The following is a 27,342-nucleotide window of genomic DNA, read 5'->3' as shown; positions in this document are numbered from 1 at the left end:
GTGATTGAACTAATAGCCAAATGAAATATATATTTTAGCTGGTTAATGAGATTTTTGCTCCTGAAAGTTGGCATAGAGAACTGGCGCATCAAACTTGGAGACATTAGCTTCATTTCTATCACACACAAGATTGAGAGGCGTAAGTTTGTCTTTAATGTTGTTCACACATTACGTTCAAGTTCTGAGTTTTGTTGTTAAACAGATGTTTGCTTCAGATTAAAAAAAAAAAAAAAAAAAAACCCACATTTTTTTCTGTTGTGCGTATCCATGGTTTGCATAGCTCAACACATCTAGTGCCGTAATCCATTTCATGACTGCACATGTGCAGACTTGATTCAGGAAGAGTAGCAAAACAAACCTGTTGGCGCGGCTGTGAAGAAAATGAAGCGGCGCTACCCCACGGGGGAGGAGAAATGGAGAAAGAGACAGGTAACTAAGCAGTTTTGATTAGTTTTAAATGCCGAATGTGTGTGACAACAGCAAGGCAGTCTTTTGACAATTGCAAAAGCACTGCAAACTTGCTGAGGAGCATGCAACAGGAGAGATTTTAAACCAAACGTTCGGTGTGTGTGTGTGCTCGCGTGTGTGTGTGTGTGTGTGTGTGGGTGGGTTGGGGGGGGGGGGGGGGGGGGGGCATAAAAGGGCTCTCTTTTCCCAAAAGGCCAAATGAAATACGCCCCCTACCCGTAGGCGACACATTAACCTGGTTGTGCGCTTCCTGGTTATGCACTTTCCCATGTTGACCGCCAGGCGGCGGTGTGGTTTAAACTTTCCGCCGAATAAGCGCGGCTGTATCTTTTTTAGTTTATCTTATCTCAGCCCAATCACGTCCCTGCAAGCAGATGCTTGGTCCACTCACAAACAGAAGCCGTTGGTGTGGCTGTAGATGTGGGCGTGGGGTGGGGTCGTGTCAGACTAGTAGTAGCTGACACGTTGCGGTTCAAGTCAAGTCCCATTCGACTGTTGTAGTCGAATGTCCTTCACCGGCGGTTTCCGGAAGCAGCGGACTACTAAAGCAGCTTTGAAGGACACTGGGTGGCAACTCGGCGGTGCCCGTGTCTCTTTAACGCTCAGCTGGAGGAGGAGGAGGCTGTGGTTGTGTGTCTGAGAGATGTAGCCTCCTGCCTGCCTGCCCGCTTGCCTGCTACTACCTTGGCCGTGTGGCTTCAGCATCCACCCCACTTCCTGCCTCTCTCTGCTGAGATGCCGATGCTGTCACCATCAACCCTCTCTTTCATAGTCAACCCGAGAAGGTTTTTTTTGGAGGGTAACGTTTGACGAACTACTAGCTTTTTTAAATCAGCGCAAAACAGGTGAGTGCCGATTATAAACACCAACAGGCGTGTCTACGTCATTTTTGTATTATTTATAATGTAACAGTGTTTCTCGTTTGTGTGCATAACAATCGTGCTAATGTGTTGTTTCCGTTCATATATATATATAATATATATATATATATATACACACACAGAAGATCCTCATCTAAACACGCTCTAAGTAGATGTTATTTGATGCAAAGCTGTTTGAGCAGTCATGCAACATCCTTGATATCTATCTTCGACGATCTACGACATAAAAAAATAATCAGCCCAATCTTGTGCCTTCAATTTGGTGTACAAAAAAACCACTGCACCTGAGAAAAAACAACCAATCAAAGGCAGCCAGGACTCAAGCAGACTCCCTGCGCCCACCTTGCCAAAACAAATTCAGAATAAAAAATATTTAGTGTTAGTGATTTTCATTATGAATTAAGTGCTTTTTTGGGATTGCAAATGACCTGTCGTATACAGTATATCATGTGTTACTTTTTGAGTCATAATGACTAATTCAACGAACATGACCAAACCTTTTTTTGTTGTTGTTGTTGGAAATTGTAAACGCTATTTGAACCCACAAATTTTCTTATATATAATGTTCTGTGTGGCACCACTTGTACAAACATACTATTCTGATTTAAGTTGCATTTGTAGAACATGGATTAAAGAGCAAAATCCACCCATTTTTATCGAACTCATAGGTCAGCCATTTTGCTGCAGACAGAAATGACCTCACACTCTCAGCTCAGCTTGTGAATGTCTCATGACGAAACTCAGAAACCACGTATACTGTGATCGGCATTATCTGAGCCCCATGCAAATTTGATATAATTTTTAGTGGACCCTATTTGGGAAAGCGACCTCCTCACGAGTAGGATAAACACGGGGTATTTTGTTCCTTAAGGTCCGCGTTCAAGACGCAATTTGTTTCCACACACGTAAGACAAGGCAACACAACGACTAGGGTTCAATAGTAAACCTGTGTCTTTACCAGTAATATATATTTTTGCATCGTTTGTTTCATCACCACAATCCTGTTGTATCAATGGGCAGTTGCGAACCTTTTGTGGGGAGTAAATACAAATTTCCATTATTCACGCAATAGTTAGTCTCTATTACTATGCCACTTTTGGCCAACAAGTCAGTCCATGATTAAATATTACTAGCGAACTACTGTGCTGTAGTAATACCACTATTAGGCCTAGTAGACATGTCATGCAATAGTAGTGTAAATTTAAGAATAATAGTGCAAAATTCATTGTTTAAATTCATTTATTATATTGTTCTTAATTTTCTTGTTTACTAATTGCACCGAAATGTCCGCTAGTAGTTCTGAATCACTACTAACAAAAAGTGTTACTGGGAAGACACAGTCGTTCTGCTAGTGCGTTGAAAAATCTTGCTAGTGATGCCCAAAAGTCTTATACATGGTAGTACATGGACCTTCATCTTCATTTATCAACCAAATGCTCAAACAGCTTTTCATATTCATTGCAAAAACAATTGCGATATCCTGTTGATATCAACCTCTAACACTCTTTTGTTCGCGCAACAAGCCTGATGACAGCTCGACAGGGAATCATATGACCCTCATCCTCTTTGTCCAATCACCGAAATGTCCTTGAAGCTGTTTTGTAATTAGGCCGCATGAATACGTAACCGCTGGAGACGTTAGTCATTTCTTTCGTGATATGCAAATGAGTTCTGACCCGAGGTTCACACTGTGGGTATGGTTTCATGTAAAACCGACAGGACACATTTGCATTATGTGCAGTATCATTGGCCAAGTGTTACAGCTACATTTTGGTGTGCACTATTAAGTTCTATGGCATCGTGCAAACATTCGATGCCTTTTTATCTAGTGATGATGTGTATGCCTGGTTCATTTCATTTCAGGGGGCCTAGCTATCCTCAGGAGAAGTAAAGGGTGTAAAGATGTGCTACTTGTGCAATGCTTTTGCTCTTGCCTTGAACGGAAGGAACATGTTGGTAGTGCAGTGACTCCTTTGTAACTGCTCAACCCTTTTGCAGATATCCATGTACACACATTAGACCCCTGTAGCTTGTGTTTCAGTTCACCAATACTGTGGATTTCTGTTCCTTCACCCAGATGAGTTTCAGTTCGACTTCATTATCAGGTTTCCCAGCAATGTGATCTCGGTCTCAAAAAGCCATTGTCTGTGGATGATGGAAAATGCAACGCAAGATTTGAATTTTACTATCATATCCATGATTCATGATGAGTTAATTAAAGGCTCAAAATTATATATATATATATATATATATATATATACCAGTGAAGGTGTGGCTGACATGATGCCCCACAAAAAGCAAAGCGGCGTAGAGGCTCAGGCACTAGGACCTCGAGGAAGAATTTCCAGCTGTGACAGCATGTCATTAGCATGAAGGTCAACATTGACCCCCCCCCCCCCCCCCCCCCCGCCCCCCCCCCCCCCCCCCCCCGCGCCACACACACACACACCCCTCTCAGGAACATTTGGCCCTGGAGGCCCTAAATGACAACACTCTCCTTTGGCTTCGATGCCAAAATGAAACACCATGGCAGTGTGGGCCAAACATGATAGGCACATTGCTGGGCGGCTACACATGCACATGACAGTGTGACTCTAACCATATACCCTGATTAGAAGCGTCATGATATTTTTTGCAAGGCTTCGCAGACCTGTTTGGAACCTACATACGGGGCATACATTTTTCCCAAGACACCCTTTTAATCCTAACCTAATACTCACTTCTGACATAGGGATAAATAAACCAATTGTGTATTATAGTAGTCTAAATCCGGGAGAGGCAATTTAAACAAAAGAGGAAGCCACCGTTTTTTATCAGCACTCCTGGGGGAGGCACATAGCACCATGTACTTCATAAACAGAAATATGATAAACACAATTTTACCATAACTTAAAACTAATCTTTTTAAAGTAAACATGTTTATCCGCAAAAATGAATCAACTGCCTCGCCGAGTGTACAGCCCATCGGCCGCCACTTCCCCATCCGTGGTCTGATTTGGTCTTGTTGAACCATTAACCAAATGCACATACAAATTGCATTAAGCGTTATCAAACTGTGCGCGTGACATTTCATTAAGCGCTAACAAACTCCAAACCGTCAGAAGTCCTTCGCGGCCATCGATGCTGTCAGAAATCCACCTGAGGGTCCACACAGGACTAGATCGAGCTTTTTCCTTGAGTTCTTCTACATCCTCTCCGCTTGCATCTCTCTCGCCCTCAGGAGAGTGCATGTAAACACCATGACACATTTGTTATTATCAAATTGTTCCGCTCTCTCCTCTGCAGACGCGAGCGGAATAAGAAATACTGTAATCTGTTCGGACTGTTCCTGGCGCGGAAAATATTTTTTGCTCTTGCTGCTTTTTTAAATAGGAGGCTCATGAAAACTAAATATTTCTTTTATGTGTGTGACTTAGGCTCATCAAAACTGAAGGTTTGACTTAGCTTGCACCTGACCTCAAGATGTCCATCTGAGGTCTTGGTTATCCTTCTGGTTTCTTTCCCTTTCATTGTGCAACCAGTGAAATTACGAAGACCTTATAAGTCATTTTTTTCAAGACTATGACCCCTTGTTAAAACTACTCCCTTGTTATTTTTATTTATTTCTTTATGGGATTTACTTCCTGTGCTGTGATTACAGAAGCATAAAGCTCATAGTGATGAATGCCAAAGTAAGAAAATGACCTGATGAAGAAAATTAGTCCTACTTCCATGTCCATTGAACGCATGGAAGTTTGGCAAAATGGCGCTCCAGAGCAAGAGTAGAGCGAGGATTTAAAAAGGGAGAGGGGTGAGCGAGGGATTTAATCTTGGAGAAATACAGTGCCTCAAGGAAGTATTTTATAGTGCAAAGAAGGCCCGTGTTGCCACTAAAATAGGACAGCTGTCTGTCTATCTCTCTTGTTATCATTTTGGACCCATGTGACACAATTGCCTTCCCCTGTTCAGAGCCATACGTGGCGCATGAGAACAGATAGCTCCCACACAAAGATAAGCTTTCTGCGTCGAATGAAAGTCACCTTCTCTTCAAGGTCGTGTGTAATAATCACACAGTGCTGTTGTTTATTTATTTTGAAATCAAATGATCATTTGTTACATGGGTTGGCTGGACGAGCAAGGGCATTGAAATGCAAATTTACTGTATGTCATTCTTGAATTTCCCTACGGGGATGAATAAAGTATCTATCTATCTATCTATCTATCTATCTATCTATCTATCTATCTATCTATCTTTACACAGACTTCTGGATCCGAATCAGGTTCTTAGAGCTTTCTTATTTCCAGTCTCCATGTCATCATTTTAGGCATCGTCAGTGAAAGGAATTTAACAAATGAGAAATTGGATTCCATGGTAATTTCATTGTTTTCAATTGCTCAGTGGCTGCAATTTTAGACTATCATGTTTCGGTTTAATTGGGATCATCCTATTCTTAGATCATTTGTAGATAATACTTGGGTTTGATTAAAATCTCTATTGTGTTTTTGCATACTCGTTTGTCAGCATGGAATACAAATCTTTATCAAGGATTAAATGTTCTTTTGCTTGACTGAATGGGCTTTAAATTCCCCCTCTATTGCCTGGCTGGCTGTGTCTTGTGCTGTTGACTTGTCCCGTGTTGTGGTTCACGCAGATCCTCCTTGTGTCTGGTGTGTATGTGTTTGTCAGGTACTCTTGAGTTTGATAGAAAGTGACCAAGCATCTCCCTGGTTACTGCAGGAAATGTACTAAACACATTAGGCTTGTGGGGACAGTGTGCACTGAGGGTAGGTCTTGTTTTCTCTGCCACAAAACATAAATGCTGTACATTTTGTTTTTTGTACATTTGTTTGACAATAGAAGTCCTTTAGCAATTCTTGCTGCTGCAACAATGGGTTTTCAAGGTTTTGAAACAGCAGGAAATAGACCTGGCAGGGGAGTCTTAATGACTAACTAAGGCATCCCGTTGAGTCAACAGTGACCTATATTGACTTGACATTCATTAAGTGGAAAATGGCAAAGAAATGGGGGGGGAAATGAATGGGGGGGGGGGGGGGATATGGAATAGAAAAAATAACTTAAAACAAAGAAAGAAAAGAAAATCAACATTTCAGATAATCTACAGTAAGTAAGTAGTCTCAAAACACTGAACCCATGTGTTCTGTAATACTAGACCATCCCAATTTTTTTTCCATTCTGTTTGTGCCATATGTTTTACCTGGCATAGCAAAACCTAAACCTATGTGAATTGACCAGTAATTCTTTAAATGCTAAACCGATTCCTACTTGGTGATGTCTTGTGGAACATCACACAATGGCATTTTTTAGATAGGATCTGTCCACAGAGAATTTTGTCAAATTTCAAATTGTATGACATCAAAGCATTTGCGTTCATATTTTGTGTAACCTTTAGTGATAAGACCATCTGCTCAGCAGTCTCAGCACCGGTTACTGTAGAAGAAGCAGTATGAAGAAGAAGCAAAATCCTCTCCCCGTTTTATCCACACCAGCTGGCGACCATTCGGCCACTTGCCATCAAAGTTGCTTGCGTTTACTTTCCTTCAACAATCTCTATTATATTTTCCTAAGAGGTTTTAGCCCTTTTTTGTAGCCTTTTTAGCCCTAAATGATGATAATTTTAGCACTTGCTTGATTTTTGTCTTTATGTTTGTGCAGAGACTACAAGAAATGGAGCAAGAGGACCCCATCCAAAGCCGGACGCCAAAAGACAGCTCCAGTGAAGCAGTAGACACAGTGACACCTCACACTAAAGCATCACATCCTTCAGAGTCATCATGTGATCCCAACATTGGGCCGCCCGCTGCGACTGCAAGGCCCCGTCGGCCGCAGAGAAGCGCCAGGGTCGAAGGTTCCGTTGACGTATGTGAACTCAAAGCTGAGCCCATGCGAGGTGATACCCAGGGCGAATGCAATCCTGATGGCGCCATGGCTAGTCGCCCAAAAGCTGCTTCTAGCCCACCTGTCAGGCCCTCGGAGGACCGGCCTAGTCCTCACATCAAAGCTGGTCCAAAAGGTCCGGGGCACCACGCGGTCAGAGCCGCCTCTGTGCCCCACCCGCCTTTAAGCAAGACTGTACCCCCTCACCTGAATCCTCACACCCAGAGAGCTCTGTCTGTTGCAGGCACAGCTGACACGCAGGCTCAGACTGTAGAAGATTTCAGGCAAGTTCCCTGACTCGTGTGCCTTCACACAGCTTATCTAAACAAGACTACCGCGACAGCCGCAAAGGCACTAAAGCACCCCCATGCTGCATACAAGCATTTAACTTCACTCTATTATGCAGTACATTGTTTTAATTAAGGTTGAACTTTGCTTGTATTGTGCTTCAGGACAGTACTGCACACTGCATTATGTGGTTTCAGGGGAGTGGGGCAGTTTTATAGTTTGGGAAAAAGAAAAAAAAAAAAACTCCAAGAAAACTGTGTCACTATTGAGCAGACACCAGTGTCACTTGCCTAATCTTACATGTCACCTCGGCCCTCAGTTTAATACACAGTATAGAAAGTACATGTAAGAATATTTGTGCTTCAAACAAGATTATGTCCCCAAAGTATTTTGCCAGAGATGCCACAGCATTTTTAAGGCATAACAGTAACTTAACACTGATGTCAAACCGGTTATAAGTTTGTCATACACACAAGGTAAGCAAAATAACTCAACAGCAAATCGTTGTCTCTGTGGGCCTATCGGGTTGAATTCGATTAGCTTAGGTTAGATGGGTTTCCGCCTTGATTTTAGTGAGTACTGGAGTTCCCAGATAATAAGTCTGTCATAAATATTTGAGATGTATTAACTAGTGTGGTCAATTTATTTAAAAAAAAGGGAGATGAATTAAGATTTATAATTAATTGAATTTCGTTTTGATATAACCTAAACATTTTTGAGAAAAAAAACCCACACCTCAAATTTTCTATAATTTAGATATATTGTATTATTGCGGCAGTAAAAAACAATTTATTAACAACAACAATAAACAAAAAGGAACAAAAAAGAAAAATGGCTTCTGTCATTTGTTTTCCTTAACACATTCAGTTGTAACAATTTAATTTCTGCTGAATGAGTACTGCCTGCAACCTTAAGTTTTAACTATCAGGAGGAATGATGCTTTTTTTTTTCCATTGGTGAATGGCAATTTAATGAGAATTACAATACAATAAAATTACAATAAAATATCATCCATCCTGTGCGGCAGTCACACCTGGGTGCTTTGCATTTATGTGTTAGTCTAAACTCAAACTGCTTCTGTAGGAAGCAAGCTCGTTTTATATATAAAAAAAAAAAAAAATCATTTCACTCCATCAATCGTTCCAAAAAATAATTAACGATGACTTGTAATTCATTGAGCACAGTCAATATGTTAATGTGACACCCCTACACTTAACAGTCGGAAATAACTGAGGAGAGCAAAATGTTAATGAAAGTCTTTTCCAACAGGGTGCACATCATCACTTGGAACGTGGGTTCAGCCACACCTCCCGATGACATCACCTCCTTGCTGGGCTTGAATGTAGGTGATGGGAACACAGACATGTACGTCATCGGGTGAGTATTTACCGTCGCGTCACCGGTTTAGCCTTGTACACTTCCGATCATGTTGCTATGGCTCAACATCCAGAAAGTTTTCCCTAATGAGCTGTAGCACTGTAGTCATTGTTCCTGTCGCAAATGCTAATCCACGAGAAGATCAAAGGCTTTTCTTCTACTTGCTCCTGCTGACCCATGTGCATTGTGTCATGTGTTTCCAAGGCTGCAGGAAGTCAACTCTATGATTAACAAACGGCTGAAAGATGTCCTCTTCACGGACCAGTGGAGCGAGGTTTGCATGGAGAGACTCAGCCCTTTTGGATACGTGCTGGTCAGTAATGGTTTCTGGTTAAGAGCATGTGCTCGCTGATTACAAATGTAGTGCGCCTTCCATTCATATGCATTATGTGATGGCTGATAAGGTCTGTGCGCATAGCCCTTTTTTTTCCTGTGCTGTTGCGGCTGCCTCCACTCATTTTGTTCCCTGAGCAACAAATAAGAGTGATGATTTCTAACAAGCGTGTAATGTTAGCGTGTCTTCTCTCTTCCGCTCCCAACCACACTCATTGGGCACAGTCGAGTTATCGTTGTCTCCTGGTCTCTCTGTGTGCCTACTTTCCCCTTTTGGATGCTTCGTTTTATAGCTCAATGATCTAATATATGTTAGACTTTAAAGGGCCTAGATCATGTTATTTTCCCACTTTCCACAGTTAAATATATGTATGTACATTACATTTGTTACATTGGAGATTTAATTTCGTATTAAATGTCAGTTTTATGGTACCGATATATCCAAGTAAAACTCCTTGTTAGCAGATGCTGCATCTCTTACCGTGCGGCTGCCTTGCCCCGTTTGTGCCGTCGTTTAATGTCAGTCGGCAACAAAACATCCATCCATCATCTTGACTGCTTATCTATTCCAGTGTGAATAACAGGGCCAAAAACATGCGTTTTACTGACATTAAAATGCAAAGCATGTCAATACACCGCTCTCACTAACACTTGTTCCTCCTATTAAATCAGTTTCCGTGGGACCCCAGTATTCATAACAACAGCTAAAACCAAGTCGACTATCCCTTTAGAGGATTATGGTACTGTGACTGTTGTCAGTATTCGTTGGCCCATCTGCGGCATTTTGCATTGTGTTAGCATTAAACTTGGAAAAGATTAATTTTTGTGGTTGCTTTTAATATGCAATCTGTCATTCTTCTTGTTTCATTTTTAATTTGATGGTAAACCACATCAGGAAGTAGCATTCAACAGGTTGAAGACATTTTTTTCTGGTTGTATTGCATCCATCATCTCTCTCTAAAAAAATAAAAGCGCAAGTCCTGTCACTCGAATCTCAAGGCACAACCAATACATCAATACATCCATCCTATTCTCAATAGGGTCGCTGGCTAGCTGGGGTCTATCCCACTTGTCATCGGGGAGTAGGTGGGGGACACCGTAAACTGGTTTCCAGCCAATTGGATGGCACACAGGGACAAACCATCACACCAAAGGACAATTCAGTGTCCAATATCCCTACCATGTTTTTGGAATGTGGGAGGAAGCTAGATTTCCCGGAGAGAACCCACGCGGGTTTCATGAACCGAAATAATTACTGCACGGAATTTTGCTCAGCGCATTCGTTGTATAGCCCTAAAGTAAAAATAAATGTTTAGAATTAAATATTAAGAGATTTTTATGTTAATTTGCATTTTAATTATGATATTTAATTGAATCAATCACTTGCACATAGTTATGTAAAGCATTCTGGGACGACTGGGAGGTAACCAATGGGAACACCACAATGTGATTTTTTTTTTTTTTTTTCCCCGCCTAATAAGCTTGCCTACCTTACGTGGGTCCACGTAAGGACAGGACTAGGTTCACACTGCTGCCTGAAGTGACCCGATTCCGATTTTTTTTGCCTATATCCGACCCTTACCTGATTCCTTTGATCGCATTCATCCGACTCGCATGTCACAAAGCGATAAACGTCACAATTCTGCGCTCAAAAAGACGCAAGTAGGTTGAAAAAAACAAAACATCAGTAGCAGACGAGGCAAAGACAACTCAATGAATGATGCCAAGGAAAAGGCTCTGGTTTTGTCATGTGAAGTGTAATTGCAACAAAATGACAATTTTCATCATTTGCCTTTTTTAGTTTTAGGCACTTAAATGCACTTCCTTAGTTTTTTCTGTTTTGGACTAAGTTGGATGTATATGTATACTTATACCATTTTTCTAGGTAATAAGGGGTCTTGGGAAGCAATTGCCGGCAATTGAAATAACATTTGGGGAAGGGGCTGGAATATGTCAATGCTATTTTCTTTCATTTTAGTGGGTAACGATGATTTAAGGTATGAGTGTTATGATACAAGAGTGTGTTCGATGAACAGTGCCTGTAAAGAGAATTCAGAGATGTGGGTGTAAGCACATGAATCATCTTTGAAGATAATTCCTGCACACATGCAAAGTCTGGGAACTGCAGGGTTTGCAACTGTAGAGCTATATTTTTCAACATGTGTTCAGTTTTTCAGATAGTTCTTGGCAAGCTTAAACACTTGGGCATCCAATATGAGCTGTCCCTCCCCCAGTGGCTCTTGAGCGCAATTATGGGGAACTAAAGTTATAATTACTTGGCCCATTTCTAGCACTACATCGTGCAGTTAGAGAGTTGCTCTGCCAACAGTCTTACAAATGAATCATCCCTGAATGCCTCAATTTATAGAGCAGCTCAGTGTAATTATTTAAATACCAGTGTTATTTTCTTGTGCTATTCAGGTTACTGTAATATGTTGAATTTCAAAGCATTGCGGGGTTTGTCTAGCAGGAAGTATGCGCCGTCATGTCGTGTGAGTCACGGGTGTCTGTTTAATAAGAGTTGTGTTTAGTAAATGTTTAACTTTCCCTGAAGTGGCTCTGTTATGTGGACTCACTGACACAACATCAAGCGAGGCAGTGATGTACATGCTGTAAGAATATCTGTGGCTTAACTCTGGAGGGATGCTAGATGTACAAATGGATTTGATTAACCTTTGAAAGTTAAGTGGCCTGTGTTTTCTGTGCATTCAGCTTCTTGCTTTTTCAACATTTTGATGCCTTACTTTGTATATTTGGTATTTTGTTCTCTCCCATTCAACAGCACCCTTCTCTGTGGTGTGTCAAATTTGTTAAGCATTATAATTTTCACTTAACAAGGACTTTAAATTCGTATCTCAGTGCATTACTATAACTGTGATAAATGTCCCCAATATATGTACAGAAACTTTAGGTGCAATCCTCATTTTGTCATAATGATAACCATTAAAATTCTTCCTTGTGAAAAGCAATACATTCGGAGTTGACATTTATTAATTGCCTCAGCTGGGAATATCTGACACAATCTATTTAATTGAAAATAGTTCTTGAGACGGAAAATGGAATCCTTCAATACTGATGACGTTCAATTTTTTTTTTCTTAGTCAATGCAGTTGTAACGGCAATGACCGTTTGAGTGAATTGAAACTTGTGCTCTTGGATATGTTTTACGGTACATATTCATAAACAATCATGTAAATACTTGGATAATGCTTATTGTATGGCCATCTACGATCATGCTTCTGTGGACCTACTCATAAGTCCACACCAACTTGCAAGTTTTCCATATTACATGCAGTCGCTCATACCGACAGGTTTTACTGATATTTTTCACCACTTTTGCCTTTATAAACACATAATTCCAGATTGTATTATATTGTGCTGTATTATAAAGGATTTCGTTGATTGTACATCATTTGAGATGGTTGGTTATTTTGTTTTGACTATACAGCACGCTTTGACCTTAAACCTGCCAGATTGCAGCGTCAATCAGCACAGAAAAAAAAATAATCATCTCAAGCACCTTGTGTGTCGAAATTTTCTATAGGTTGTGTGTTAACAGGACATAGCATTGCATGCTGCTGGTTTTCCTGTATCCTGTTATGAAAGGATGTTTGCTGGTGCCGTTGGCATGGTAAGAGACAAAATCATTTATGTGAGCATGAAGCAACTGTCGAGCTGAAAGAGTGAGACAAACGTCTCCCAGGGTGCTGTTTTATTTTTGGATCGGAATGTTGTCACTTTTGATGGGCCTCTGGCGACAATGCTGATGTCTCCCAACTCTCATGGTCAGCTACAATAGTTGAAGTCTCTGTGAAATAATGTTAGTGTTCGCGTTGCCTGGACATTAAACATGATATGTTAACCCTTTTAAGGTGGCCACGTGCTTGTGATTGGATTCCGTGTGCCTTAGTTGGTATGATTATTTCAATAACATATGTCCATTATAATTTTTATTACTTGTATTTTTTTTTTTTCTAAAATGGAGAGTCAGCCCTGTCTTTTGGAGTCAACCTCGATAAAGCGTTTTTATGGTTTCGTTTACATAAAAGAAAGCAAGTTTTCTGGAAAAAAAAAAAAAAAAAAAAAAACTTTCTTGCATGCCAGACAGACGAGGTAACAATAAATGCACTTGCCACGGGCCCTCCTCGGACATAGGACTACTGCAGTACACATACTGTATTTGCTGAACAGTTGTTACTGTACAGTAAGTGAACAGTTCCCTCGTTCCTTTGAAGTCCCTCACAGCCGAGGTCATATTAGCAGCAGCTCGGATGTTGAATTAAAGTCGGATCTGTACATGATCAAACATGATAACAATCGAGAGTTTCCACTTGAAATACCATTTTATTTTAAAAGAAATCTCGGTAAGAGATTTCCAACGGTCTGGTGAACGTCTGCTGCATTGTGTTTCATGATCTTAACGGAACCTAATGCATATTACATGCATTACATGTATGATGACACATGTATATTATGAATGTCTGGGGTTATGGCTACTTAGACTACTTATTGCTGCTAAATCTCAGATTTTTTTTTATGTTAAAGAGTTCTTGTGAGTTATTTTTTCATTAAAAAATATTGTCACTTGATCCACACGTTCAGTTTCAAGGTCAAATGATTTGGTCAGGGTCAAGTTCCTAAACAATTCACCTTGTAATCCTTGTTGAATTTCCTTTTCAATGATACCTCTTTTTTGAATATTGGCGCTGTCGTTTCTGAGATATAAGGGTTCAAAAAAAGGCGGCTATGCCTGTTGAAGCTCAAAATTTCAAACTTCTGTTGTCCATGCTATTGTGGTTGTAGTTTACTGTGGAACAATACAGAATTGTACTGCGTCTAATGAGAAGTGGTTATATTTTTGCAAAAAATAGTTGCACAAATATTTTGGTTACATTTTTTTCTGTTTAACGCTAATCACCATCTTAGAAACAATTTTCATGATGATACAGAGCTATTCTACACCACTAGAGCCACAGTTATTAACCTTGTTAAGCACAACTGTTTTTTTTTCTTTTGCGCATCTCTTGCATTTTATCCACAGTATTTTGATTGTGCAGGTGCACCACATGACTGGTGTCCACTTTTAAAGTTGGACTCCAAACAATCATCATAAAAAGATGGTCCACTTTACGGTTCAGCGAAAATCATTATGCAACGAAGGCATGCATGTAGCCAGAAACAACACAAGCAAGAGGGTCTTCAGTCACGTGGAGTTTTGCGCATTCATTACTGGCCACAGGGCATTTCAGGCTCAGCATGATTGTGCTTCATTGGCCTGCAGTTGGCATGAGCGGACTAGCAGAGTAGAATGGGAGGAGGACAAAATCACAGAAGACATCCATTGGCAAGCTTGTTATAGCATGCAAGTACTTGATCTTGTTCTACTAGAACCCATGCATGTGCTTTATTCACACATCTCCATTGTGCATCGTACATGCGCCGTTCCAAAATGTCAAAATAAGCATATGCTGGGTAAATGCAAGAAAGAGAGAAAGAAAATAAATGACTTTCAAACATTTAGTGGCATTTACTCTGAAACCCAGCTTTCTTCCACGGTCAGGAGTGACCGCGAGCAACAGTGTGTGTTCTTGTAAAATAGTGGTTGAGCTCAGCCACTTCCTCCTGTGGGTCGAGGATCATCAGCAAGTTGGCGATGAGATCATACAATGTTTCTATTGAGATAAGAACTTGTCCAGCTACATCGTTACACTTTGAAATATTACTTACCTCCTTTCATGCAAAATCTTTGATGTTTACAATTGTTCATGTTTTCTGCCATGTTGTCCTTAGGTGACCTCCCAAAGGATGCAAGGCGTGTTGCTGCTGGTTTTTGCCAAGTACTACCATCTGCCCTTCCTCCGTGGAGTCCAGACGGAGACCACCCGCACTGGCCTCGGGGGTTACTGGGTGAGACAACCATTCATACTGCGCTCTCTTTAGCACTTGAATATGGAAGCATTACACAGTAAGAGAGACTGACATCCCTAACTATATAACCTTGATATATGCTCACGGGGCACAACAATACATTACACAATTTATCGGGATCTAATGCCAGATCCTGATGCTCTTTTGATTGGCACTGATAGGGCGTCATGACAAATTGATCATATGCATACACCAGTGTATGAATTTGGCGTCTTCCAATCAGTTGTGATAACCAATGTTGATGATGATCTGCATCAATGTAAAATAGGTTTAATACACTTGTGATCAGACAGCTGGTGGAGCTGCCAGTACATTGCCTCCACATCTGACACCCATCATCTCTGCTTTCCCATCTACTCAGATACTACAATATCAGACGAATGCTAGGAGCTAAGATTACTTGCTCTGCACTGGCCACGAGCTTTATCTGGCTATCTGGCGTGGTTAAATACTGTTTTTCCACAGTCCAAGTCTGCCCTTCCCAGTCACTAACCTCGCTGCCATGAACGAAAATAAGCTAAGCTTTTCACAAGTGCTATTGAAACAAGCTGAGTAACTAAGAATGTGACATACCGAGGGAAAAAAAAAGACTTCTAAACCCGTAAACTAATGTTGAGTAGTGTTAAACTAGCGTAAATGCTCAGGCAGTACATTAGACTTTTCACAGAACCGCATAATGGCAGAGAGCATGCCTGGAGTGAGTGATCTGGACTTTCTGGCAAACTTCCACTAAGCTGGGCTGCGATTTACAGACCGCAACAGGCCATTATACCAACCTATCCGTTTTCCAGCTCGCGGATCCGTTTTGAAATCAACAAATACAGTGCACCCATGACACTTGAATCCTGTATTGCTACTGTACCTTTGCAACTAAGGGTATCATCACATCACAAATATTTAATACACAAGTACAAGAATAAAAGCAATGTCACTGTAACTCTATTACACAACTCTACAACATATTAAAAAGGCCTCACAAGTTTTACAAATAACAACAATGCATGATGGGAAAGCCTCCCCCGATTACTGTTGCTGTCATGAACTTAAATGTTAGTTCGCTTAGCAGTGCACTGAAAGTGGTATTAATTGGTTTCAAATTAAGAGCACTAACAGAAAGTATATTGTTAGCTTCCTTAATCTTGCTGGCTAAACAGCGTTTGTGTCATCCCATGTCATGCCTACTGGTCTACTGGTCATCCACCTTTCATTTAGCCTGCTGGGATAGACTCCAGCTCTGTGTGAGCCTCAACAGGATAAGCAGGCTAGAAGAAGAATGAATGGATGGATTTTGTCTTGCGGGTGACTACGCGTGCAATATTTATGCAACGCAAACATCGTGACTAGTTCTTTAGTGAACCAAAACTGCATGGTAGCAACCTAAGCAGTATTGAGTAGGCTTACTGTGTAAACTGTGGCCATTATTTTGTGTCTTTCAGCTCTATCTTCACTTGACACCCTTCCAAGTATATCTGCAGAGGGATTAAATTCAAGAGCCGTGTTGCTAGTGTTTGACCAGTCAAAAAAAAAAATACACTGAACAAAAGGCAGTCCGACGTAATGCCTATTTATGTCAGGTTTTATAATGTTTCAAAGAAAATGTACATATTTTGGGACATCCGCCTTACAAAAGTTCATTTTGATTGCTTTGAATGTTGGAATTGATGGAAACAAAAAAATGTTGCTGCAGCACATCCCAATCATGCAATCCCATGCAGATAATTTGGCGGTATTGTCCGGAGTTACGCAACTCCGACTTCTAAGTTAAATCCCGCTGTTGTTCGGACTGCATGACAGGAGTCAGCACATTCTTCACATTTTACACACTGAAGCATCATTTGTGATTCAATGAGGCAGAACAGTGGGGAGGAAAGTAGCTGCATGCTCATCTTTCTAACCTTGCTTTGCATGTACGGTTTTTGTACATGTAAAATATTCCCTAACAATGAACACATTTCCTGTTACATTGTAGTAATGAAACACATATCAACACATTTAAAATGTGTAGGTTCTTACAGCCTCGTTTCTATTGGATTTCATTTTTTGATTATCTTAACTAATGAATTCTTCTGCCCCTGGTTACCACAGGGAAACAAAGGCGGGGTCAGCGCCCGCATGTCAGTATTCGGTCACACTATCTGCTTTCTCAACTGCCACCTGCCGGCTCACATGGAAAACTCAGATCAGCGCATGGAGGACTTTGAGAGCATCCTGCAACAGCAGCAGTTTGAGGGCCAGGCGGCCTCTGGTGTCCTTGACCATGAGTAGGTCAAAAGCACACACGCTCAGTGATCACACCCACCTATGTGACTGTAGGGTTTTACTGATTTCAAATATTATATGTGAAATATTGTTTTAAAAGTGTTGTTTTTTTTTTTCAAATCTCACATGTACAGATGTTCTTTTTTTAATCAACAAAAAAAAAATGTCCTTTGAAATTGAATGGCAGTGTAGTGTTCTGGCTTGGAGATCTCAATTTCCGCATTGATGACCTGGAAATGCAAATGGTAAAAACAGCCATTGACAATAACAAGCTGTCCATGTTGTGGGAAAAAGATCAGGTAAGGAAAACAGTTTTTAATATTTCGTTTTCAGTTTCATGTTTAAGAAATTGATATCATCATCACCATTACTATTGTATAATTTCATTGGGCAATAAAGGCAAAGACGTTGGAAACACAAAGGGTAACTCTCAGGTGGAATAGATTCGGATGGAATAGATTCTTAAAGTACACCTTCACTGCTACCTACTATTACTGGAGTCAAGTTGCAGAAAATTGGAAAAATATATATTTACAAAGTCCACCAAATAATACCAAAATCAGCTATTACGCGGACGTGTTCGAGGGTGATTCCACTACATCCGCGCTCCGCTCCGCTCCGTTCAGCATCCGCAACGACAGACTCACCAGCGCCCGCCCACTGCATGCGTTTCCGATCCGCCGCGATGCGCTACGTAGCGTCACACATCGATAACATTCCTTGCAAAGTCAAACTACGCATGCGCGGGGATCATCAACTCGGTCGTTTGTGGAAAATTTGCTAGGATAACACTTGATTGCATAAGCCTAAAAAAGGCTTCTCGGGTCTCCGACGGCGACTGTACATTCACTGTGAAGCCGTGAATCCGTGCTAAAACAGCGCGTGGTCAAATCTCTTTTTTTTTTTTTTTTTTTTCCTTTCTCTCCCTCCTCTGTCGCGCGTAAGTCAATCTAACGCGCAAACACATTCTTCAAAACTGAAAACAAATGTGACCAAATGAAAACACAATACATACTAAATTTATTTACAGTTGGTGAGTACACACAACATTCATTGTAACTTTGAAGTCAATTAATTGAATCACGACTCAAACTGTAATATATATTTGTACACACTTTTGTGCCAGTCAACAGGAGGAAAGCGTTTGCTCCTTTTGGCTCGATGGCAGTGGCACAGACGAGCAGAAGCTTGCACTCGCTTTTGACTTCATTCAATCAATCGGCAAAGGAGAACACCATTTTGCCTTTGTATCCGGATGTAGACCACGCTCTTTTTCCTGTTTGGTGCTCTCTGAACAGATTTTTCAAGTCTTGCGTAAAGTTGACGGACCGCGGGGGAACAGAGCGCAGCGCGGCTCGGCAGATGCAGTGGAATCGCTCTCATTCATTAACGTGGGAGCGTCATGTCTGTTGCGGCGCGACGCGGATGTAGTGGAATCTAATGTTGTAATGATATTGTTTCAAAATATACAAAATGGTTAAATTTATCCTGTCTGGGCTCTAAGCACCCCTAAACCTGTGACCCTAGACCGCCTGGTGCAGATTGTAGTTAGTGCCACTAGAGATTGTAAACCTAAATTATATCACCTATGATGCAATCGCCATTATTATGATTTCAGTTAAACATGGCAAAGGACAGTGAGACGGTGTTGGAAGGATTCCAAGAAGGGCCCCTCAAGTTCCCTCCCACTTACAAGTTTGATGTTGGGACAAACGTATATGACACAAGGTGGGTGATATCGGTGAAGGGGCATTAGGTCAACGGAGAGGGTATGTATTGTGTGGGGGTGGGGAGGTCGTTCCATTGTCAATATTTGTCTGACAAAATAATTTTTCAGAGATTTGGCTCAAGGCTGTTCTGTAGAATACAGGGCGTGATGCAGATATTCTGTAGCTGTTATTTCTTAGCCAATAATCACATTCCTATGGAATGCAGTCATCAGATTTGACTTAATACCTTAGTTTCAATCTTTTCATTTGAGGAAATCTTTTTTTTCTCTTGGCTCCATCTCCTCGTCGCAGTGGAAAGAAACGTAAACCAGCTTGGACCGATCGAATCCTTTGGCGCCTGAGGGCCACGGTGCCCGCTGCCAGCACTGGAAAGCGTAGTTCCGTTTCAGGGCTGACCAGCGGCACCAAAGTAACGCAGCATTGCTACAGAAGTCACATGGAATATGTAGTCAGCGACCACAAACCTGTATCTTCCATTTTTACCCTGCAGGTGAGAGCACTGGACTATTTGTCAGGTAACCTTATTGAGAAGGAGACATCTACACAAAGTCAATACTTTTAAGTTTTATCATTTACTTTATCTTTATCATTTAGTGCATTTATCATTTATAGAAATAGAAATTTACTTTGCTATGTATTTTGCTTTATTACTACTTATGAATAATTTAATTTAAGCATTAAAAATGTATTACTAAAGAGCACTGACAGACCCAGGGGGAGGGCTGGGGGCCAGTGAGACCCCTGGAATGTGCTTGGACCCCCAAGGTGCCAATCCAGAAAATTGACACGTTGGCAGCTTCTCTGCGCATGAGTGCAGTTAAATGTCTCTTACCACCCTCTCCTAGTAAATGTTCACACATTATCTTACAGAAGATTACTTCCACCTCATCAACTAGCTTTAAAGGGACAATGTGTAAGATTTAGACCGTTGTTCATTACGACCAGCAGGTGGTACTGCATTTACAATTGTCTGTAACCTCAACAGACATGGCAGCCTCTGGAGGAGTTCCACCTCCCATGTAATACAATTGAATGAAAACTAGACCTACAATTACAGTGGGCCGATAAAGCCTTAATCGGTTTAGCGGCTAGGCTCATAACTCGAATTGGCCCTATGACGGGCAATCCAAACCTAAGTTAATTAGTGAATGCTTGCAACGTGTGCAAAAACCTTAGGTAAAAACATCACGACTTTATACACATATTAAAAATTAGTAACATAATCTACTGTACAGTTAAATTAAATAACATAAATATACCAAGGAAAAGTGACATTTACCTTTGGGGCGACGTGACTTGAGCTGGTGGAGGCGGAGGGGAGCAGAGACGAAGCCGCAGAGTTTTTTTTTTTTCTAAAGCGAGAACTTTTTTTCAAACGAGAACTTTTTTTAAACAATGACTTTTTTTGTTTAAATGAGAACTTTTGAAAACGAGAACTTGTTTTTAAACGAGAACTTAAACGAGAACATATCACCGGCGATTTCCTTCTCTTTAATCCATAATAGAAGAAGCCTCTCCATTTTGTTGTTGACCGAGGTCCGTCCCCTGGCAGGGAAAGTCTTGCCCTTAGAAGATTGCCGAGCGGTTACGGCCATACTCACTAGCAAGGTTAACTATGCGTGCGCCTCCTTCGTATTTTTTTATTATCCCCTGCTTCGTTTCTATTGTCATCATCCTCTTACTTCTTCCTTTACCGCCACTTGCCATTTTAGAAGCCATGTCTAACAGATAAAGTTTGCAAAGTCTTCACAACACACCGACCAGCTCGTGCCATCAAGCTCGATGAAGGCGTTCGGCCAATAGCATATCGGCATTTCTCTTATTGACGTGACGCCGGCCAATAGCATATCCGCATCTCCGTGACTGCCTTAATCGACCAATAGCATATCGGCATTTCCGTGACATGCGAGAAAAGTTGTTTTTGTTGATGCAGCAAAGCGAAAGAAATAGTGTGGACTCACTGACCGGCATGTTGGATGGTTCGCAAGACAAAAGGTTTTTGCGTAAGAGGGGGACAAAAAAACGCCGCGGTCCACGTCGTAAGATGAAAAATATGTATGACGGGGCCCACTGTATATTTAAAACATGCCGTTGGTTGTTAAGAACACATTTATTGGCAAGTTTTTTAAATTTGTAGTCATTTAATTTATTACTTTTTAATGAAAACGGTCTAAATCTTACGCAGTGTCTCTTTAAAGAAAAAAGACATAAAAATAAATCAAATAATTAGAATAATAGTAAAAAATAAAGCAATTTAACATCAACAGCCATCTATTTTCCTTGACAACAGTAAAAAAAAAAATCAAATTAATCACCATTGTATCTTCACATTTTAAATGTTATATCCTGAAATTGTTTCCTAAGAATGATGCAACTGTTATCTAGATATTAAAAAACAAAACAAACAAAAAAAAACATTCAAATGAAGAGGCCAACTATGATACCAGACCACCAGCACCAAAACGCCATAGTGTAACAGCGTGGACTAATTGGCACCACAGAAGGTATCTCTGACTATTTCACACTACTACTATTTCAAACTCATATGTATGTATAATATTTCTATTTTTATTTACTGATGGATATGTTTAAATAAGAGAAATATAGAAAGTATGAATATTTAAACTGGCTCTGTCACCATAAAAGAGATTCTATTACAGGTATGAAAACTGTTAGAGAAACATAAAACATGATATTGGTGATAAATATGATTAATCTGTAGATTATTTTGTAAATTTAATGATAACCCCAATGTCAAAAATGCTTTTCATCCCTTCAATCAAAAACTTTTTTTTTTCAGTAGGCAGTGCAGAAAATGCACTAACCTGGTTTTTGGATTATTCGGTGACTTGTCAGAAAATAGATCAAAACATTTATAAGTGAAAGCAGATATTTCTAAATGTTTTGTTTTTTTTTTTTTTTTATTCAAAGCAATGATGTTCAGCCTGTTCATGAATGTATAATAAAGTAGTCAATTATCTCAAATAGTTATCATTGAGTTTGACGATTAGTCGTCAATTAGTGGATCACGCAACGCTCCTGCAATCCTAATATAGGTGTTAAGTAGTGCATATACTCAAGTAAATCGTGTCGATGAACATTTCCTCTTTAGTTCCCTTACAAGGTGGATGTTCCCCTGGTCTTAATCTTGGTGGAGGATGAATGGAATAGCATCGCTGACGCTGTCGCCAAGTTCAAAATGGCACCCAACTACTCTCGAAGCTCCTGGGATTGGATCGGGCTGTATAAGGTAGAATACGTGACGTTCAATGCGCACAGCAAAAAACTGTTTTAGCAGCCATGGGTGATTTTGCCTGTGCTGTTTCAGGTGGGCTTCAAACACCACAAAGACTACGTGGGATATGTGTGGGCCAAACAGGAAGAAGCAGATTATCATAGGCAAGAACATCAGGTGAGCTGGATGTGTGCCGTCATCTCTTTTCAATGAAGGCATCTCACAAATTGTTTTGCAGGTAATCTTTACAGAAGAGGAGCTACCCAAAGGCTCGGGAGATTTCATCCTGGGTTACTATAGCAACAACATGAGCACCATTGTGGGCGTAACGGAGCCGTTTCAGGTCATCACCAACATACAGTACATACATACCACCTTGGATACTGTTTGTTTCCTGTTCCAATACTTCTTTTCCCCTTGCTCCCGCGTCCACAGATCCAGCTCCCCACGTCCGGCAATGACACCAGCTCTTCGGACAGCTCCGACTTCAGCTCCGAGGACGACGGCACTGTCGTCCTTATGAAGTCGGGGTCCCGCAGTCCCAGTCCTCACAAGGCCAAGCACCACCGCCGTCGCAGCGGCAGCCACAGCCGCTCCGTAAGTCCCTCGCAGGATGCAACCAAGGAGCTCACTGCCGCTGACAAAGCTCCATCCGAGAGCGAGTCCATCGAACGTCCAGCAGAGGGCGACCAAAGGCCTGCTTCTGAGGACAGCAACCGACTGAGGGAGGAGACTGGCGTGTGATGTCTCATGGCTCAAAAATGAAATTGTGAGTCCTTTATGTGATAATTAACCATAATGGAGGGTTGTTTTCCCTGAAACTGCGCAGTTTGGGATGACGTTCTTTTCAGGAACAATTATCAGGTTCCTCAAGAGATGTTTGCTTTGCCCTGACTTGCGTTATTTTCATATTCCTGTCCTACATTTGATCAATCTTCGTCCATCCTTTTGTGCGGGCAGCCCAACCATGCATGTTTGTTTGTTTTCATTTTGGAAGTCAAGATGCATCAGGTGCAAATGTTTGATGACCATGCTGAGGATGTGATCCAGCTCAGGTTGCAAAACGTCTTTTGAGTTCCTTAACACACAGCATGCATGTCGTAGCATCATCAAGTATTAGGAGAAAGCCTCATCCAGCACACATTTTGCTCATTCTTGATTCTACGTGAGTTTGAATGAGCCATCCAATGAGATTTTCTTCAACGCAAAAAATGTCACAACAAAGTCATGACATATCAAATCTGCACTGAATATAAGAAAGTTATTCTGCGCCGTTCTCTTTGGAAATGAATTTTCACAAGACAAACAGGATTGTTTTGTGTATGATCGTGTGTGTGTGTTTCTTTTTGTTTTTTTTTTAATGATAGGCTCCGGTAGGGCTCTCCTATTGACCATGTCAGCAGCATTGCACATGTCAGTGCAGAAAGTGAACGTGAACGTTGCGGGCCTTTAAATAGAGCCCCGAATGAGTGCAGTTAGATGCGGCGTCCTGTGAGAGGATCACTCTCAGCTGACACAGCACAGCTGTCCTGCCAGAGCTCATTTTTACTGGCTGCAGGGCAGCTGATATTGTCAGGGTAATTTTGATGGCCCTAACAACAGCCAAAATCGACGCCCCCAGCCCTCCTTTTTCTTTTAAAAAAACAAATTAGGGAAGAAATATCAGCTGAAATCTCTTTCCTTTGAAACCGGGATCAAATCAGAACAGTTGCATGACTTGTGGAAATGTAAGCAGTTACTCTACCATGTAGAGGAGCTACGAGGCTTCACATTTGCATTGTGAACCAAAAGTGTCACACGTTGTTATGAAATATCCCAATCCCAATGTGATATTTCCTAAAATTACATGCTTGGTCCAGTTTAATTTCATGTCCTATGTCTTTACTTTTCAACTCCTGACTGTGATTGTCCTCTCTTTGCGAAGTTTCTCCTTCACTGATTAACTGGCAGTTCAGTAGTTGCGTGACATTTGTTAGAGTGTGACCTCTGATGACCCGTCTGACACAGTTTGACCCTTTTGAACTCTTAGAGTAGGACTGTGTTGTGTAGCTATTACCTCAGTGTGTATGTCTAAGATTTGGTATTGTGTATGTGTGTGGGTGTGATTTTCTGAATGGTGTGCTGACGTTTGCATGGTGTGCACATACTCTACATTCCGGTACTGTGATTCTTGTGCCGTCAAGTGCTGTTTTGGACATATGTATGTCAATGTGAAAGTTATTAGAAAAGATAGGACGGTGATTAATGTATCTTCCGTGTAAGTGTTAGGTGAAGAAAACGGCAAGGATAGATACACCTGCATAAATCTGAAGCTTTCAAAATATTTCAAAGTGTAACAAATAATGTATTTTATTTATTTTGAGATGACAATAGAGTATAGCATAATGGACCTTTGTTTATCGTAAGATGTAAAAAAAAGACAGATTAATTAGATACAGATACATGTCTAAAGAATGTCATTGTTTTCCTATGTGTCTCAGATAGAGTACTATGTATCAGAAAGATAAAAAATGAAGTATGATATAAAAATAGATGACAATCTATGCCACAAAGCTTATTTTCTTTAAATGGTGTATTTATTTTCTTATTTAGAGACTGTACTGTATTAAATAAATGAGCCTGAATTCTGCTGGCCAGTGAGGGGGCATTATTTCAGTGGGGTGGGGGGACTCATTAAAAACTGTTTTTCTTTTCTTGTTGTTATGAGCTTGATTTTTAAAGTCGCTTAAAATGATGAATTTCAATAAAATGTTGATTTCATTGTATGTTTTGTAGATGATTAACTCTGTGTGTTGTAAGACAAAGAAAATGATTTCGATACAAAATAGGCTTGTGAGTAAATCGGCTTTGTTTAGCTGGCATGTTAGAGCAAAAGTAAGGTGTTCTTCTGGCACCATTTTTAAAATGTTGCCGCTGTCCAAAATAGCTGCTTCATTTTGATGAATATAAATGCAGCCTGTCATTCCAGTGTAGACCATGTGGCATGATTCTGTTGTGTAAAGAAACTGAACATGTAGTCGCTAAACTAAACCTGGTGAAATAGCCAAGGAATAACAGTACAATACTTGATTGGCCAGAAAACTTGCTTGACCTGAACCCCACTCGGTATTGTCAAGATGAAGGTGAGGGAGCAAAAACCCAGAAACGCAGACAAGCTGAAAGGCGATACCAAAGCAGCTTGGGCTTCAATAAGACCTGGACTGTGCCAAAGGTTGCTCATCTCAGTGCTATGCCACCTTGATGCTGTAATTCAACTACGACAACAAAAAAGCACACCCAGGTTAACATCCTTGTTTTGCTGGTCACATGAAATATTTAAGTATTGCGATCTTACTTGGTGATGCTGCTACCGTTGCTGTTGCTGATGGGGATGTTTTCTGGATGAAATTTGGGAACAAAACATCACAATACATTCCGCAGTGCAATAGCAGGTGCATCTTGCATCATGCGTTTGCCCACTGAAAAGAAAATGTCCGTTCTGCAAATTCATGCTGACTCATTTGCACTGATGCAACACCAGCCAGGGATTGTACCACTTTGTTATTATGGAAATAGAAAGTTCACAGGTAAAAGTAGGATAGATGTAATGGTGAATGTGCACTATTTTATTGTAGTTCTATTCTCAGTCTGACTTGATTATATTATCCTAAAAATGACACCTATGTCTAACTTGGCTGGTTTCCAAACAGACAAGTCATCTTTGCCTTGCCAGCCATTGCTTTGAGATACAATTGTGTAAGAGAGCTTTATGACAGTGTAAAGAAGTCTTTTATGGAAAGAGGACTTCAGATTATCAATAAAGCTCCACTGACCTAGCTCTTTTGACCTGTATGTAGCGACTCGTTTTAGTCCTATTCTAAACCAGACCCTGAAGAGTCATTTGATAAATTTCTTCATTTACTGACAAACAGGTACGACGTGTTCCCAATCAAGAGCGTGTAATTAGATTACAGAGGAGCACACGGCACCTGAAGCAAAATAGGGGGATGGGATCTGTTTTACCTGTAGAATAATGACGTTAAAAGATAACTCAATGCTTTGCTTGCTGCTGTCTTCGGATGACTTTTTGTAAAAACGCATAATAATCATCTTTTACATAATATATAATGCGCGTGATAAGCCATTCGATTTGGATAACTCATCGAGCCATCCATTTTCTTAACCGCTTGTCCTCACGAGTCGCGGGCTTTCTGGTGCCTGTCCCAGGTGTGTGTGCGCGGCAGCCATGGTACACCCGGAACTGGTTGCCAGCCAATCACAGGAAACACAATGACAAATGACCATTCACACTCACAAACACACCTCAGGGGAAATTGGAGTGTCCAGCAATGTACACTGTACCTATCATCCTGTTTTTTGGGAGGAAATCGGAGTGCCCGGAAAAAAAAAAAAACAATGCGGGCAACAGGGGAAGATGCAAATTCTACACAGGAAGGCCGGAATCAAACCCACAACATCGGCATGTGAGGCAGTTTTGCTACTATTCTTCCACAAAAATAAATCAAACAATTATAATATTCATCCATTCCCTGAAAGAACTGGCTCGAGCTCAATCCACCCATCCATGCCCACATGTATATCAACAAACATCTGTTCACGCTCGAAATTGTCGAGCAGCAGAGATCACCAACCTTTTTGAACATGAGAGAAACCCTCGGGTAATGATCAAAGCAACAGGCTACCAATTTGGTACACACTTCTGAAATGTGGTCAAAATATCTTGAATTACATTAGTATTAATAATTTATTGTATTCACATGTGAAGACACTGATTGTGTTAATGATTAAGACAGATAAACATCCATAGGCGGTATTTTATTTCTATAAAATGCTTTATAGGGTTTACATATTGGAAGCATCACAAATCCCAAAGTCCCTTCACCATTCAGCTATTAAGGACTACTCATAAAGTCCTGACGGACACTAAAGAAAACCCATGCAAACACTGGAAGAAACTGCAATCTCCAC

General features: G+C 40.8%; 1 protein-coding gene and 1 long non-coding RNA gene across 2 annotated transcripts; one reads left to right on the top strand and one right to left on the bottom strand.

Annotated features, from left to right (window-relative positions):
* Positions 1-853: 853 nt before the first annotated feature.
* On the top strand, positions 854-25,139 carry inpp5jb (inositol polyphosphate-5-phosphatase Jb). Its single transcript, XM_088420863.1, has 13 exons — positions 854-1,313; positions 7,003-7,508; positions 8,782-8,889; positions 9,094-9,202; positions 15,013-15,129; positions 17,236-17,411; positions 17,597-17,708; positions 19,028-19,137; positions 19,431-19,629; positions 22,252-22,389; positions 22,468-22,551; positions 22,613-22,717; positions 22,810-25,139. The coding sequence occupies exons 2-13, from the start codon at positions 7,015-7,017 to the stop codon at positions 23,116-23,118; spliced, it is 2,061 nt and encodes a 686-aa protein (XP_088276989.1). The 5' UTR covers positions 854-1,313; positions 7,003-7,014; the 3' UTR covers positions 23,119-25,139.
* Positions 23,701-26,066, bottom strand: LOC148429897 (uncharacterized). The gene is made up of 2 exons (XR_015866340.1): positions 25,709-26,066; positions 23,701-25,628 (listed from the first exon to the last, which is right to left on the bottom strand). It is a non-coding gene; the product is annotated as an uncharacterized LOC148429897 (long non-coding RNA).
* Positions 26,067-27,342: the final 1,276 nt, after the last annotated feature.

The sequence above is a fragment of the Hippichthys cyanospilos genome, chromosome 1, assembly GCF_059441005.1.
Source record: "Hippichthys cyanospilos isolate Australia breed blue-spotted pipefish chromosome 1, RoL_Hcya_1.0, whole genome shotgun sequence".
NCBI lineage: Eukaryota > Metazoa > Chordata > Actinopteri > Syngnathiformes > Syngnathidae > Hippichthys > Hippichthys cyanospilos.
Note: the sequence above shows the minus strand (reverse complement) of the source record. Positions and strands in the feature narration are given on the sequence as shown.